The 15471-nt window shown below is 48.0% G+C and overlaps 1 protein-coding gene across 1 annotated transcript in view; it reads left to right on the forward strand.

The window, feature by feature from the left end:
• The first annotated feature begins 882 nt into the window (after positions 1–882).
• Positions 883–15471, forward strand: part of ctdp1 (CTD (carboxy-terminal domain, RNA polymerase II, polypeptide A) phosphatase, subunit 1) — a 26964-nt gene continuing 12375 nt past the window's right edge. Inside the window, exons 1-12 of the mRNA XM_019858153.1 lie at positions 883–1379; positions 2097–2180; positions 2609–2702; positions 3175–3303; positions 3627–3777; positions 4412–4502; positions 4946–5112; positions 5729–6712; positions 7803–7944; positions 8344–8562; positions 9263–9416; positions 14442–14653. Of these exons, the coding sequence (XP_019713712.1) occupies positions 1081–1379; positions 2097–2180; positions 2609–2702; positions 3175–3303; positions 3627–3777; positions 4412–4502; positions 4946–5112; positions 5729–6712; positions 7803–7944; positions 8344–8562; positions 9263–9416; positions 14442–14653 (2726 nt within the window). The 5' untranslated portion in view covers positions 883–1080. The remainder of the gene's footprint in view (positions 1380–2096; positions 2181–2608; positions 2703–3174; positions 3304–3626; positions 3778–4411; positions 4503–4945; positions 5113–5728; positions 6713–7802; positions 7945–8343; positions 8563–9262; positions 9417–14441; positions 14654–15471) is intronic.

The following is a 15471-nucleotide window of genomic DNA, read 5'->3' on the forward strand; positions in this document are numbered from 1 at the left end:
CGGTAGATGCCGAGTTAAGAAGTGTACTCGCGTCCGTACTGCCGCTTTTACGATTTTTTTCTGTCGTAGTTTAACGCGATTTTAAACTTAATACGCTCTGATATCAAGCGTTGAATGCCGTGTGGCCCCCTTGTAAGCGCGATATAGACAAAAACTGCTTTCATCCAATCAAAATGAACAATGTTTCAGCTTGACCTGCAAGAATCGATGACGGCCGTTAAACGTGTGCAAAGTATAACAGTATCGAGAGCATTTATTGTCCCGCAGAGGGGAAATTCGGGTATTAAAAAAGTGTGTCGTCAACATATAATGTAAGGGAATTTAAAATAATAGACCTAGTTCAGGGTGTGCCCCGCCGCTCGCTCAGTCTACGAGGTTAACACCCGCAGCTACAATGATGATAAGCGGTACAATGGATGAATAATACAGTAATATAAAAATGATTACACAATACTCCATTCAATCAAAGTTACTTTTTAATGTAAATTGTGAAAATAAACATTAAAATGCCGTATTTGTTGCATTTACCTCGGAAATAAAAGTTACACACCGTATAACTCATATAATTGTTTCCACTTCGCTGCCATGAAATAGATCCTGTACTTCATTAGGATGACTGCAGGGTTAAGCATTTTACATATTATAACAAGTAATATAACTAAGTTCTAATCGATAACAAAGTAAAAGGATTAACATTAAATCGAGGGCTATAAATTCATGTGCAAAATCGAATGCATTTATAGTCATTTAAATAATGCAAATAAACGAATAATGGTTGAATAACACATGTTAGGGAGAGTTAAAAAAAACGGCGTTTACAGAGAAATAGATACATTTTCAACTTAATTTCCATTTCGTCATCTCTACCGGAAGTTATCATCACGACCTGCAGTGTTGCCACTTCCTGTTTACGGGCGGGAAGAGTGAACCACGGCTGCAGAAGCTAGCGGGTTTAAAGCCCACCACTACTGTTTTCATTCACGTGGAAGCTGGCGCTTGGCCGCTTTTTAATGTTTCGAGTGTTGCGACTTGGATCGGACACTCTTTAATCGAAACATTGCAAAAGACTTTCTTTCGCAGATGGAGGACCCGGCCGCTGATTCTGGCGGCGGTGGCTGTGGTGGTGCATTAACACTGGGCCCAGTGGTGCCAGTGTCGGATATCTGCTGTACGATAGGAACGCTCCCCTGTCGCCTCTTGGAGTGGAAAGTCAAGCCGGGCTCTCACGTCAACGTGGATTCCGTATTAGCGCTCTGTGTCCCCATACCCGCGGAGAAGGGGGCAGAGACGCCCAGGCCACCCGAGAGAAAGGTTAAATCGGACCGCGCGGGGGTCGTCAAGGAGCTGTGTTGTCAACCCGGACAGGTCATACCTCCTGGGTGAGTTACTCGTTTGACGCCTCTTATGGTTCATTCGAAAGCGTGGTAAATGCCGAATTGTGCCAGTGTTATGCTACCTGGCTAACTAGCTAACGCCGCTAAAGCATGGGCGCTAACGGGAAGGCTAGCTTGTTTGGTAGCCAAATCCAAACATGTAATTGAGATGATGATGATGATGATGTGACAGTCTGCTGGTTTTGAGGTAGACTACCAAAGTCAAATTGTTCGATGTTTTAGCGAAGCTCGTTGGTGATCTCACTTCAACAAATTCTTGTTGCAAGAACGAATTTACGTGATTAGTACCAGTTAGCAACTGTTAATATTTGAAGAAACGCGTTTGTGTTTAAATAAGAAACACGAAGAGACTTTTACTTTGAAAGCGGAACTTAAGCGTCGTTGAGTGGCTTTGAACTTGACTACGCAAAATGTCGCGCGCGTCCAATGTGTTTTTAGCTGGAGTCTTTGATTGATGTTTCATTCAGCAGGATCTTGTATTTAAATCGTCGAGCACTGGTGAACGCTCATCATATAATCTGTCTCATTCGTTCTTTCTGTCCTTATCTCTCTCATAACAAGAAGGAATAACTGTCAACAAAAAGAAAACTTGGGACCTACCATGCCTTAAAGCTAACTGCTGTTGTCCATGCTTTTTTACCGCCACATGAGTGAAACTTGTTATACAAACACTGTTTTTGGTTTGTTTGTTTTCCCCTCCAGGGGCGTCATTGTCAGAATAGCAGGATGCAGCCACCCGATCGTGATGAAAGGCTTGTGTGCCGAATGTGGCCAGGACCTGACTCAGTAAGGGCATGCAAAAATATGATGGTGGTCAACAGTGACATCATCATCGAGATGGTTGATAACCGAAACATGTCTGATATCAGCCACCCACTTTTATGCACCGTTCATGTTTTAAGACTTGTCATCTCGTGAAAAAATTAAAACGTGGCCATAATTGTTAATAGTGTTTGTGGTATGTTCATTTTTAGATGCCACTCTTAGGGTGGCGCCAGCAGCAGTTGAGTGTCAGTTTGGGCCGACTATTGTGATAACTCATTTGTGCTATGTCCACCCTTTGCCAGTTTCATTGAAACAAACCAATTTCTCTGAAATCAAGCCCATTTCTGATTCAACGGCATCATCTTCAAAGCTGCTTTTCTTCTGAATTAGCATATACTCAAGTACGCAGCAAAACACCCACTTGCGCGCTTTCTCTCACTCTCTCTCAGACTGCAGAGCGCAAATGGAAACCAGCAAACTCCCATCTCCACAGCAACCGTCTCCATGGTGCACAGCGTACCAGAGTTGATGGTCAGCTCAGAGGTGAGCCGTGTGACGCATAGATCTCTTTTTACTGCCTTTGAGTATATCAGTGCACCGATGTTTTCCGATATTTTGCGCACTAAAGGCCCATTTTACTGTATGTGCCTCAAAGGAAGAGTAATCTAGTCAAATTCAGTAGAACCTCTGATGTCGAAGAGAATCTTTTAAGTGATGCTGCTGGTCAACCTTTGAATTTCTACTTCACTACCACAAGTGCCAAGCTTATGGCGACTTGCCCGTCAGCCAGCAGCTGAAGCTTACGTAGCAGCATATATCATCACTCCGTGCTCCTTGTCAAACATCACCAACTGATGGGCTCAAATCCTCGATCACCAGTCAAAGAAGACCAAAATCACTGTATCTTGTGAACAAGAAGCTAGTCAGTAACGTTTTACAAGCTGTCAGCCATTTGACTTTGGAGGTCTCACTGTACAATCTCTTTACCCTCGAAAAATCTGTTCCTTCCAAACAGCAAGCGGAGCAGTTAGGTCGAGAGGACCAGCAGCGGCTCCATCGCAACAAAAAGCTGGTCCTGATGGTGGATCTGGACCAGACACTCATCCACACCACCGATCAGCACTGCCAGCAAATGTCCAATAAGGTCCGTTTTATAACATACACATCTGTTGCGACACATTATTGGGACGTGAGTTATCATCAGTCGCGCCGCAGGAAGTGATGCCATTTCGCTTCATTGATCAGAAAAATCTTTATTTACTCCTATTTACGCATCTTTGTTCTTCTGTCTATTCTAGCGACCGACGGGCAATGTATTCTGTCTGTAAATTGGTGTTGTGTCGAACAAACTGGCATACAGTCGGAAATTAGCATTAAATTTGACATAAAAAAATACAGCATAGTTAAAATTTTATATCAAGTGTATTTTAAAAGTGCAAACACTTAAAGCCTGTTTTTCTTTGTCAGGGCATTTTCCACTTCCAGTTGGGGCGAGGAGAGCCGATGCTTCACACGCGACTACGGCCGCATTGCAAGGAATTCCTGGAGAAAATTGCCAAATTATACGAATTGCATGTCTTCACGTTTGGGAGCCGCCTTTATGCACACACCATTGCGGGTAATTTGTGCTCTCATTTATCTCATTGATGGGTGATTTTGTGTGTGTGTGTGTGTGTGTGTGGGGGGGGGGGGGCCTGTATTGTACCACTTGTACTTCCAATTTGGTTCCATAAGGGGGAGCTATCTGCAAATGTATTGTGTTCAAAGTGTGATTATGTTGGCTAGTTATCGATTTATTTAACCTTGCCGTCATGAATACCATAGAGCATAAACTACATCAGGATGTGTATTTTTGATTTCTTCCCCCGAGCAATCTGTAATAAAACACTCATCCTCATACATGGAAACCAGTTTATGGGGGGGGGGATCCCATCTGTCCCCTCAGCGGAATTTTGATTCGGTCCGGGTTTAAAATGAGCCAGCGTGATATAGGCTCAATTTTATTCAGGCGGCAGTCTTCCGTCATGCCGTGCGGTATATAACCCCAGCAAGGCATTGTTTTGCAGCCATGTGATGAATGTTTAATGCATTTGGAATTGAAATTTACGACCTCCGATGAGTTGAGAAGGCCAGCCTGGGTCTCCAGCTGCCGTATATTTCCTGTGAAGAAAACAAGAGGAACGATGAAATGATTGGAATGGAATGCTTGATTTCAAAATATGCTGATATGTTATTTTGCTTTCTTTTCTTAGGCTTTCTAGACCCCGAAACAAAGCTGTTCTCCCATCGCATCCTGTCCAGAGATGAATGCATCGACCCCTTCTCCAAGACGGGGAATCTTAGGTGGGAGTTGACGCGTGCCGTGGACGCCAAATTTACAAAGCTGATCATTAGTATCGCAATTAAAAAGGGTCTTTCGTAGGAGAATAACTTCTTCATTGTTTGTGTACACATAGACGGCTCTCAAGTTTTCAGTCGTGAGTGCATGGCAGATTTTTTTTGGTATTGTGCAATGCGGTCAGTGCCTGCGAAGTAAACATCGTTAGCTAATTGAATTGTAATCCAAAAGTAGTTTAGAGAGAGAATGGAAGCAGTCCCTGGTGCTCGTTTAGTGACTTTACTAAACAGCAACCCATTCCTAGCACATCTGTCCAGTTATTTTCTTTGGAGAGGCTTACAGTAAATGTGCTTTTCACAAATCAACCATCTGCATCTCTTCTCGCTGAATACTGTGTTTATTTTTTTTTTCATGTCAACAAGCTCACTGTCCTTCACTGGCCTACCAGGTATCTTTTCCCCTGTGGGGACTCGATGGTGTGCATCATTGATGACCGTGAAGACGTGTGGAAGTTTGCGCCCAACCTCATCACTGTGAAGAAGTACGTCTACTTCGAGGGCATCGGGGACATTAGCGCGCCGCCAGGTTCGCAAGAAGCTCTGATGGCCAAGAAAGGTACAGAAGTGAGATGGGTTTTTTTTTTCCCTCTGTCTCTCTCTCAGGAAAATGTGTCCTTGTGACGCACAGTGAGTGCGATGCACATCCAATTCAATGCAGCGTTCAAGGAGATGCTTCCAGTTCCTTGCGCAGTCCACAGTCCCGAAGAGCCACTTTTAAGAGGACACGCCAGCCAGTTGTCTCATGTCAGCTCATTCTTTCAATGCAGTCCAGAGTTTGAAATGAGGACACAAAGTGCAGCCCCCTGCGATTCACTTTGACACAATTGTCTACCCAAAGAACAATTTCTTTGAGAAATGTCCTTTTCTGAAATCTGAACTGAGGATTTGTTCAGATGTTTCATAAAAGAGATCTTTTGGGGAGGGAGGATGAAAAAGGAAGTGCACAGTAGATAGCTGCAAAATACACCAACGTTACGGAACGTTTTTGAACATCTCTTTGGTCACAGTATTACACTTTTCCTTGTCATATCAAACTTTACTTCACTTTAAACTTTATTCTGGTGTCATTTTTTTGGTTTGTTTATGGCTTGAATTCTTGACCGAGAGCCTTCATTCAGTCATTGCGATTGTCTTTGACCCTCAATTGATCCCCGTCTCTTGCTCACCTTCAGGAAAGCCATCAGGCCGTGCTGCAGAGAGCCCAGAAGTGAACGAGACTCTCGGAGCGGAGGAGCAAAATAACGGCCTCAGGAAAAAGTTGGTCAAAGACGGGCCGGCGGCATCTCGCTGTTCTCAGGGCGTCCCGACAAATGAACAACGGATACATACCTCCGCGTCTGTGCCAGATGAGGCATTGACGGATAAACGTTCAGAGGCTGAGGAGGAGCCCGCAGCGACACAAACCCGAGGGCTTGAAAACAAGCAAGTTAGTAAAGATGGGAGTATTAGCAGGACAGGTGAGGCAAAGGACAGCGCAAACTCTTTGGCTCCCAACAATGAGTCCAATAATCTGGACTTTGACCTTTCCAGTGACAGCGACAGTGAGTCTGTTAGAGAAAAGGCGCCTTCGGCGGGCGCCGTCAGCGAGGCGAAGAAAGCGGAGCCCGAAGCGGCCTCGCAAGACAACGGGAAGGAGACAAAAGATGGAAACGGGAAAGTCCAAAGTTCTGAATCAATAGAAGCTTCGGACGTTCTCCTCCCCGAGCTGGGAAACGGCTGCTCGGACAGGAGGGAACCTGAAACCGAGTCGCAGAATAGCGAGCAATCCGGGGTGACCGTGGGGGAGGAGCTCCTGGACCAGAGCATGGAGGACGAGGAGGAAGAGGAGGACGTGGATAACGACGGCGACGATCACCTCATTTACCTGGAGGAAGTGCTGGAACGGATCCACGGCGAGTACTACGCCCGTTACGAGGCTTTCCTCAAAAGCCAGGCGCCCGACGCGCCGGACATTCGCAAGATCGTCCCCGAGCTTAAGAGCAAGACCTTAGACGGCGCCACCATAGTCTTCAGCGGCTTGTACCCGACCAACTACCCAATAGAGAGGACTCGCGAGTACTATCACGCCAAGGCGCTGGGGGCAAAGATCGCCAAGAACTTGGTTCTGGATTCGCAAGAACCCACTGGGACCACGCACCTCATTGCGGCGAAATCGGGTGCGTAAAATGACTTTTAGCCGTTCTTCTGTCGGTTTTATCCCGAATGGCCGTGTCGCGAGCCTCCGCGATTTGCGGCGATAGGAATTGAGCCCCGACGCCAAAAGCCCAAATCCACAAAAATAGGGGAGCTTACGAGGTTCTGAACTAGCTTGCGCATCGGCGTGAAACTACGTTTCGCCATGTATTGAAGGGTGAGTACAACCAGACTGAGACTGAATTCAACTGGGTCTTGTCGTCATCTCATTTTGTCCTTTTTTTCTGGTTAGTCCGTTGAGACATGCCCATTAGCTGCGTGAAGGAACTATTCTGAAGCGGCGGAAGCTTTTCTTTGCTTCATGAGGCCGGGATCCAAGGAGGGTCATCCGAGGCTTGTTTCAATGTCGAGCTTACTCGCGTATTGGCGGCAGTGTGTATATCCAAGCTTTGTCAAAATTGTTCTTGAGAGAAAATGCAGGATCTAGTTAGTTGGCGCTTTCAATAAAGAGAATGCAAATAGTGCGGCGCGTACTCTGCACGCGTGAGCAAAATGCTCGCAAATCTCGGGGAAAGATTGCTCCTTCAAAATGAGACGCGTGCGCCGCCAATTCGATTTCCCCTCCGAAAACAAGCGAGCGCGAGTCGTGGGGCCGTTGCCTTGGAAGCCAGCCGCCGCGCCGCGCCGTGAGACGCACTTGGCAATCACTCGCGTTCTACAGCGGCGCGAGAAGAATTCATTTGTGGGGGTGGGACGTCAGTACGGAGGAGGTCGGGACTTTGCAACGTTTGCTTCATTTGGATTGAACCCCGTAAAACTCTTTTGTCTGACAATCACACCGCAGCGATGAGTCTATTTCAACAAAATCTGCATTCTCTGCCAATGAAGCTCGTTCCACGTAGCCCATTTTATTTTTTTCCTCTTTTTGAGCGCATCCTCTGGATGTTTTGGAGGAGCGTTTCCTTTCTCCGTTAAACAAGCCAGTTCGAAATCCTCCCTGTAGCCCGCACTGAAGAAAAGCCATCCGTTGCCGTCACGGGAACAGATATTTAGGAGGGCCGACTCGACGAGCATGAGCTCACCCGACCTTTTGTGCCCCTTTTCATCCGCTAGGCACGGAAAAGGTCCGTCAGGCGTTGGGCTGCAAGCACCTCCACGTGGTCAACCCCGACTGGCTGTGGAGTTGTCTGGAGCGCTGGGAGAGGGTGGAGGAGCACCTCTTCCCGCTAAAGGAGGACTACGCCAAGCAGCCGTGGTAAATTTGGTGACTTGTAAACAATCGCAATGACAAGGCTGCAGAGGGTCATAACTATCCGTTGTTCGGTTCACCGCACGTGCGCTTTCCATCTAGTCCACTCATCCCCAAAAATACAATCGACTTGGGTTTTTTGAAAAATATTGTATAGGTTTGACATTTGCAATCGTCTTCCCTGACGGTTTTCTGAGCCGATTGACAAGAAAATCTGCCGTCAACACAACGCGCACAACAACAAGTAGAATCATTCAAAATCATCGTTTTGGGAGAGTTTGCTACTGACTCTGTTCAGAAAAATTCAGATGGACTGATTATTTGTCCAGTATGGGTGACCACTTTCAAATCGTTGTTGGCTGATCAGTCATTCGGATTTCTTTTTTTCCCCCCTCCTGTTTGAAGGAGCAACAGCCCAGCGGCTTTCCTTGACAAGCAGAGCTCCCGCCACAAGCCCCTTTTCCAACACCCGCCCTCAATCCAGCACAGACCACCCCCGGCGCCCCCCGAGGTTCGAACCTACGACCCTGTCACCGGGAAGCTGATTCGCAAGGCCCCTCCGGTGTCGCTCGCGGCGCCTTGCCTCCAGGCGTCCGATCGACAAGAGCAGGAGGCGCTTCTCAGGTACCGTCGAGACGATTTCACGATGATGTTTTGAGTAGAAGGTGGTCTTTGGCTTTCTTTTCCCGCTCTCATTTGTATGCACGCAAAAATAATCAAGTAGCTGGAGGAAACGCTGGCTCGAGTGTTGTTCAAAACGGCGATTGCGCTACTTGTTATTGCCTTTGTCGTATTGCCAGAAGACTCATTCGTCACACATCAGTGAATACAGTGCCGTACGTCCACCGGGTCGCATTTCCTTTCAGCCCGTTCTTCTTCGGTTGCTTTACTGTGCAGATACTGTACTTCCTCAATGACTCCCAAAGGGGACATAGCTTTCTTTAGCTACTCGGTAAAACAGTAAAAAGTCCCATTTTCGTGATGAGTTGTTGCTTTTCCACGCTGTAAATGACGCCGCGGTTCGAGTACATCAGCATTACACCCCGCTGGTTGTGCGAGGGTTGCGTGGCTGTTTCATAATGAGCGGAAAAAAATGCATTGAAGTAAGTCAAGGATTACGGACTCATCAGATTTGCATCCACTTTGATTTTCATCATCAAAGAACATTTAATGAAGCGGAGACTTCCGCTTTCCGCTCGGATGAGATTTGCCCAACGTATCATCTTGGCCTTCACCGTCACTTTCGGTCTCTCAAGTCAAACTTAGCCAAATAAATCCTGGATGAAGGTCTTTCTTTTAGTGAAGTGAGGTTGTTGTCGTTCAGGGGAGCGCCAAACAGCCAACAAGATGCGTCAGCGGGACCCAGCCGGGATGACGAGTCGCTAGGGCGGTCGCGTCGGAAGCGCCAGCCGAGCATGTCGGAAACGATGCCGTTGTACACTCTTTGCAAGGAGGACCTGGAGAGCATGGATAAAGAGGTAAAGACGCATCCGGTCCTGCGCTCGATGCCGTACTGATTTGCTTTGGAGAAGAAAAGCCCGCTCCAACGTGTGAAATGAGTTTGCGGCTGGTCGGGGCCACTTGAAATGGGGGCGCGTGCGTGTGCTGACCCACGCGCTTGAGTGCGATGGGTTCATTCTGAGCGAAGAGGGTGTGCACACTTGTGCAACGGATTTATTTTCACACCCCCTCTTGAAACGTTACCAAAAGAAAGAAAGAAATCATTTATCGGCCACATTAGAGTGGAACAAAGTTAGTTTTATCTTGGTTTTGTTTTTCAAATCAACAAAAGCTGCCATTTGAACAAGGGTGTGGAGACGTGTCCGCTGTCTATTTATCCTTGCGCTCGGTCGGAGGTTGCGCTTTCTGTCTCGGAATGAGAGCTGCTTTCATGAAACGTGTGCCCCGAGGACTTGGATGTCATTGTAATTGGTCACGCTTTGACGGAATACCAAACAGCCAGCGCAGTTAATAACTCATTTCAAGTTAACTCTGTAATTGAGTTTGGAAACTGCTGTGCCATCCCTTTGCCTTTTAGGTTTTTTTTTCCCCCTCCTCTTCTTTTCCCCGTCACAGGTAAGTATTGAAAGATGCAGACGAATTTGCGGATGAAACAAACTTTGAATGAGAATTCAAAAAAAAAAAACGCTCTTCTTCTATGTTGTTCTCCCGGCAAACGTGTCCCTATCTATCTCTCACTTTTGCAGATTTAATACTGTGAAATATCATGACTATTGCCAATTTAAATCATTGTGAATACTGACTTTCCCGGAGGCAATAAGATTGAAAGAAACGTGTCCCAATCACGCCCATGCTTGTAATTATCGCTCGAAGGCTACCGTCAAATGTGTTTGTTCTTTTTCATCCCTTATTATTAATCTGGAAATGTTTGTTTGTTGCATCTGATATTAAGATGAATGCCAGTGAGACGCAAAATGAGTTTGTGTTGCTGCGTTTCCCCCCCGGCACGAAAGCGCTAACCATAATGGCCTCGGAGTATGTTGCCATGGCAAGTCTCGCCCCGGCTGTGAAAATGATGTCACTAATGTTGTTCCATTATGTCCTTCCACCGAGAGATCTGATGGCTAATCTGTCCGATCATTGTCGCTCCGCGTACGTGGAAATTGCGAGCTCCAGATCTTTGCCGCCGCAGCTGGAGGCGCGTGCGCTTTCCGTTTGATTTATCGTTGAGGCCCAAAGCCCCGTCCTTTGTCTCTTGCGCGCTCGCTATTTTGCTTTTTTTTTTTTTTTTTTTCTTTTTAGTACCCCAGCCGTTCTTAATGAACGAGCACCATTGTGTACGTTGCCACGGTGCGATGGACATAATGAATTTGCGCCGTAATTAAATACCAGCCTCATTTCAACGCAGCACTCTTCAAGGATCGAGCGGACTAATGAGGCGTTCACTGTTCACGCGGCGCATTGGTACCCGATCGCTACATTGCACCCGTGTAAATGGGACTTGACACGACCATAAAGTCGGATGTGGTCGGCGTGGCGTGGATGTCTTCGTGCTAATGTCATTCGCCTCTTCTGCGGTTCTTTCATGACGCCATCAAGTCGAGCATCTCCGAGAGGTCGCGCTTCTCAAGCTTATCACTCAAAGTAATGAAATACAAACGTACCTGCCCCGGATTAGTCGACGCGCAAAGAAATAGTGAAAAGAATCCCTCCCTCCGTCGGTTTGCCCGTGGCGCTCGTCCGCCGCGGGGTCGCGAGTGAGCCGCTCGCTTCTTGCGAGGCTCGTCATCGTTCAACGTTTGCTCTGAACATTTTAGGGAATGACGCCGATGAAAAGGTCCTTTGACTGCATCGGTGGCGTTTCAAATGTCACCTGAGCAGAAAGGTCAATCTGTGACATTCCTAAATGTTGTCCGACTTGAGGGCGCAAGGGAAAAGAATCGAGTAACTCTACGTACAAATCAGGGAGTCTGTCGCCGGCGGTGAGGCGTCATCGACGCAAATGTGACGCGCACTTTATGTCACCAAAGGAATCGCTGCAATGTGTGCGTGTGCGTGTGTTATGATATGGAATGTGCCTTTCCTTCGTACTGTGCTCTTCCCTTACAGTGTATATAGGCACCTGTTACTTTTGCTAGATCAATAATTGAAGGGATTTGGAAAAAAAAAATCGAGCGGACTAATGAGGCGTTCACTGTTCACGCGGCGCATTGGTACCCGATCGCTACATTGCACCCGTGTAAATGGGACTTGACACGACCATAAAGTCGGATGTGGTCGGCGTGGCGTGGATGTCTTCGTGCTAATGTCATTCGCCTCTTCTGCGGTTCTTTCATGACGCCATCAAGTCGAGCATCTCCGAGAGGTCGCGCTTCTCAAGCTTATCACTCAAAGTAATGAAATACAAACGTACCTGCCCCGGATTAGTCGACGCGCAAAGAAATAGTGAAAAGAATCCCTCCCTCCGTCGGTTTGCCCGTGGCGCTCGTCCGCCGCGGGGTCGCGAGTGAGCCGCTCGCTTCTTGCGAGGCTCGTCATCGTTCAACGTTTGCTCTGAACATTTTAGGGAATGACGCCGATGAAAAGGTCCTTTGACTGCATCGGTGGCGTTTCAAATGTCACCTGAGCAGAAAGGTCAATCTGTGACATTCCTAAATGTTGTCCGACTTGAGGGCGCAAGGGAAAAGAATCGAGTAACTCTACGTACAAATCAGGGAGTCTGTCGCCGGCGGTGAGGCGTCATCGACGCAAATGTGACGCGCACTTTATGTCACCAAAGGAATCGCTGCAATGTGTGCGTGTGTTATGATATGGAATGTGCCTTTCCTTCGTACTGTCGCTCTTCCCTTACAGTGTATATAGGCACCTGTTACTTTTGCTAGATCAATAATTGAAGTGATTTGGAAAAAAAAACCTGTTGCCAAAGCTGAATGGAACATTTCCATGATCCGTTTGTTTAAACGCTGTGGTGTTAATCATAAACACAGTACATCATCTCCCAAAATGCGTTCGCTTGTAATTGCTCACGCTGGACTGTGGCAACTTGAACTTGGTTCCTCCCAGAAATAACGGACTCGAGGAATTCCTTCTTAGCATTGTTTTTAAAGATGGCCCATCAGGATGTTTGGTTTTTCGTTCTGGATTTTTGTCCGGCTTTTGGGCCGCATTTCCTACCACAAAGTAGAGAGCGGCGCTTTGCAGTATTTTCTGAAGGTATCGCTAATATGGAACTTGAATCAATGAATGAATGAGTGAGTGGTAGGTGGGCACAAAAGGTCTTTGCGTGACACCACCCGACGCCCTCGGAGACACGACTCATCGAGGCCGCTATCATCGGAGAAGTCTGCCTCGAGGTCACGCCAATCCCAGCCTTTTGAGAGATCCGTCTCATTCATCCGTGCTGAGCTTTAATCCTTGCTGGATGTCAAGGGAGGACGTCGGAAGTAAGCCCAAAACTAAGGATGCCCGATGACCCTCAAATTCTCGTCAATGTTCTACGTTGGTATTTTATTTCATCGTCATCCGGCGAGGAAAAAGGCTCCCTTATTGTACAGTCTTGAGCTTGTTTTGCAGCTTTGCCCATTCATTCCCTTGAACGCTTGCTTTGGGCTGTCGTGGGATGCATTTCGCCGCCAGTGACTGAGTAAATCCAATCAGGGGTGGTTAGTACGACCCCACGGTTTCATCATAAATGGTCACCCTTGATATGTTGTCAGGATATCTCGAGACCTAACTATTTGTGTACCCACAATAAAAAGTCCATTTTTTTCCCCCCGCTATAATATCGCCTTTCGAATCGATTCCCAACAATACAATAAAACGCTGACTGTAGGAAAGTGGCCTCAAGAAATCTCCCAACTCGATGAAACACGTTGCTGCTACGAGATTCATTTTAGGCGCTCCCCTTTCAATTTTCTTTGGAGAGGGCGAGAGAGAGAATGTTTCACCTTGCAAACAAAATAAATCTACTGGCTTGGAATTACACTTTGACTGCAGTGCATTTGCAGTCGGAGACCACCAGCCTCTAAATTAGTTTGGGGGGGGGGCGTGCTTTGAAAAGCCTCCTGTGCACTTTGCGTCGTGGCCTTTGATTACAGCCAGGAAATGGATGCTGCGCCGTATCTCGCGATTGTTACCCCTTCCATTTTCAGCAAAGGTCAAATGAGCCACGGCGCTTTTCAAAATGGTGGCGATCCACAGCACATGACTGCATCCCGCATCCACCGCTCCGGTTTGGTGGCGCGCCGCGCGGTCGGAGAGCCGAACGGTTGGAAGTCGCAGCCCGGGAGGGTGGCGCGCTTGCTTCGGAGATGGCAACGGGCTTGGATGGCACGGTGCTCCTCGCCTTTTAACATTCACACTCGACAACCTGGAATCTTAAACGGCAAAATGCCCGCCATCATGACACGGCCACTTTTGTTCCTTTTTTTTTCCTTTCATTCTTCAAAAAGAGCGCTCAAGTCCAATGAAACGTGCCTTCAAATGTTGCGTTTCCGTGCATCACATTCAAGTCTCAGAACGGCGACGACTGCCATTTGTCTGAACGAAGAAGCGCGTTGCTTTTTCATTCAAAGCCATTTGGAAGGATGTCTTTACTGACTTCCTCTCGGGAATTGTAAATGGCTTTCCCTCCGTTCAAAAAGGACAATATTACTTTTTCACGTGAAATGCGACGGAACCTAATCCCGGGTCGTGCGGCACTCGATTCCAGTCCGCCCTCATTTCCCGTTCGGAGTCACAGCGCGTGACTGGTCGCGGTCTATCGCAGGTCGATTGTCGACGCGGCGCCGAGTGGGAATTGATTGCGCGCCAGCCAGCTCCGTGATTGCCCTTGTAACACTCGACTGTTTGACTTACCGTAAGTGCTGAGGGCGCGAGGTCTGTTGTTGGAAGCCTCGAATAGATGGCGTTCCCGCCGCAAACAACAACAGCGCCAGCAGCGACAAGACTGCTGCTGACCAATTGGTGGTCCACGTGCGCAAAGTGTCATGACAGAGACCATCGTGTCACGCCGTTTGCACTCTTCTTGTCTCGCTCAATAGGTGGATGACATTTTGGGCGAGGAGAGCGACAACGAGAGCGAAGGGCGCGGGAAAGACAAAGCCGCTAATGAGGACGAGGAGGAACGGCGACGGCGAGAAGCGCGGCCGCGGGAGCGAGCGCCCGGACCACCGACGGGGGGAGGGCCGCTTCGAGCGGAGGACCCGCTCCCGACGACATGCGCCGATGCCACTCTGCCGGCTACCGTGTCCAGGTGAGACGAACAAGCGCGGCCGAGCATTCAAAACGGACGCCGCTGTGGAGCAAAACATTATTTGCGGAGAATGAGGGGGACTATCCCCCCCCCCGCTGGTAAATGTAGTCGCTAATCCTTGAACACGATATCCTGGGGCACTTGAAAATGTCAAAAGGCTTTGAAATGGCTGGAAGATAATGAGTTCGAATCAGCGAGGCCAGCCAGGTTCGGCTCGGAAAAGCTTTTGAGTGACATTAAGTACTTGATGTCAGAATGTTGAGTGCGTTATGTCGTCACGCCGCGGCGAAAAGATCACAGCCCTTGCAAATCATCCAGTCGGCTCGCTCCAATGCTTCCTGCCCGCAACGGAGAAGCGCTTTGCTGTGAGAAGATGTGACGGAAAACAAAACAAAAAAAACAAAAACCATCCCCGCCACTTAATCAGTCAGCCTGAGCTGGAACAAGACTGAGTGGTCCGCTGCCATGGCGACGCGTCCAAACAGACATGACCCATTTCTGAGTAAACGAGAGGCATTTACCGCTGAAGGACGTTGCCATTGGTTTTCACTCTGCGGGTACCCCACATCATCGTTTCCTTTGCGTCTAGAGTACAGTAGGTCATTTCATTCTCGGCGGGTGTTCACGCAGGAGGAACTGCGCGACGTTCACTTTGCTTGAACCCAATGAAAATACAAAAGGGGGCAAGAAATTGTCAAATGTCCATCTCCTCCTCTTGAGTCCGGTGCTTATTGCCTTTGGCTCCCGGTGGCGTTGCGGGATGCGAACGGCCGTTCCCGCTGCCGACCGAGCCGGCAGGCTTCCGGATTTCCCTTTTT

Source organism: Hippocampus comes, unplaced genomic scaffold, assembly GCF_001891065.2.
Source record: "Hippocampus comes isolate QL1 unplaced genomic scaffold, H_comes_QL1_v1.1 scaffold429, whole genome shotgun sequence".
NCBI classification, from domain to species: Eukaryota; Metazoa; Chordata; class Actinopteri; order Syngnathiformes; family Syngnathidae; genus Hippocampus; species Hippocampus comes.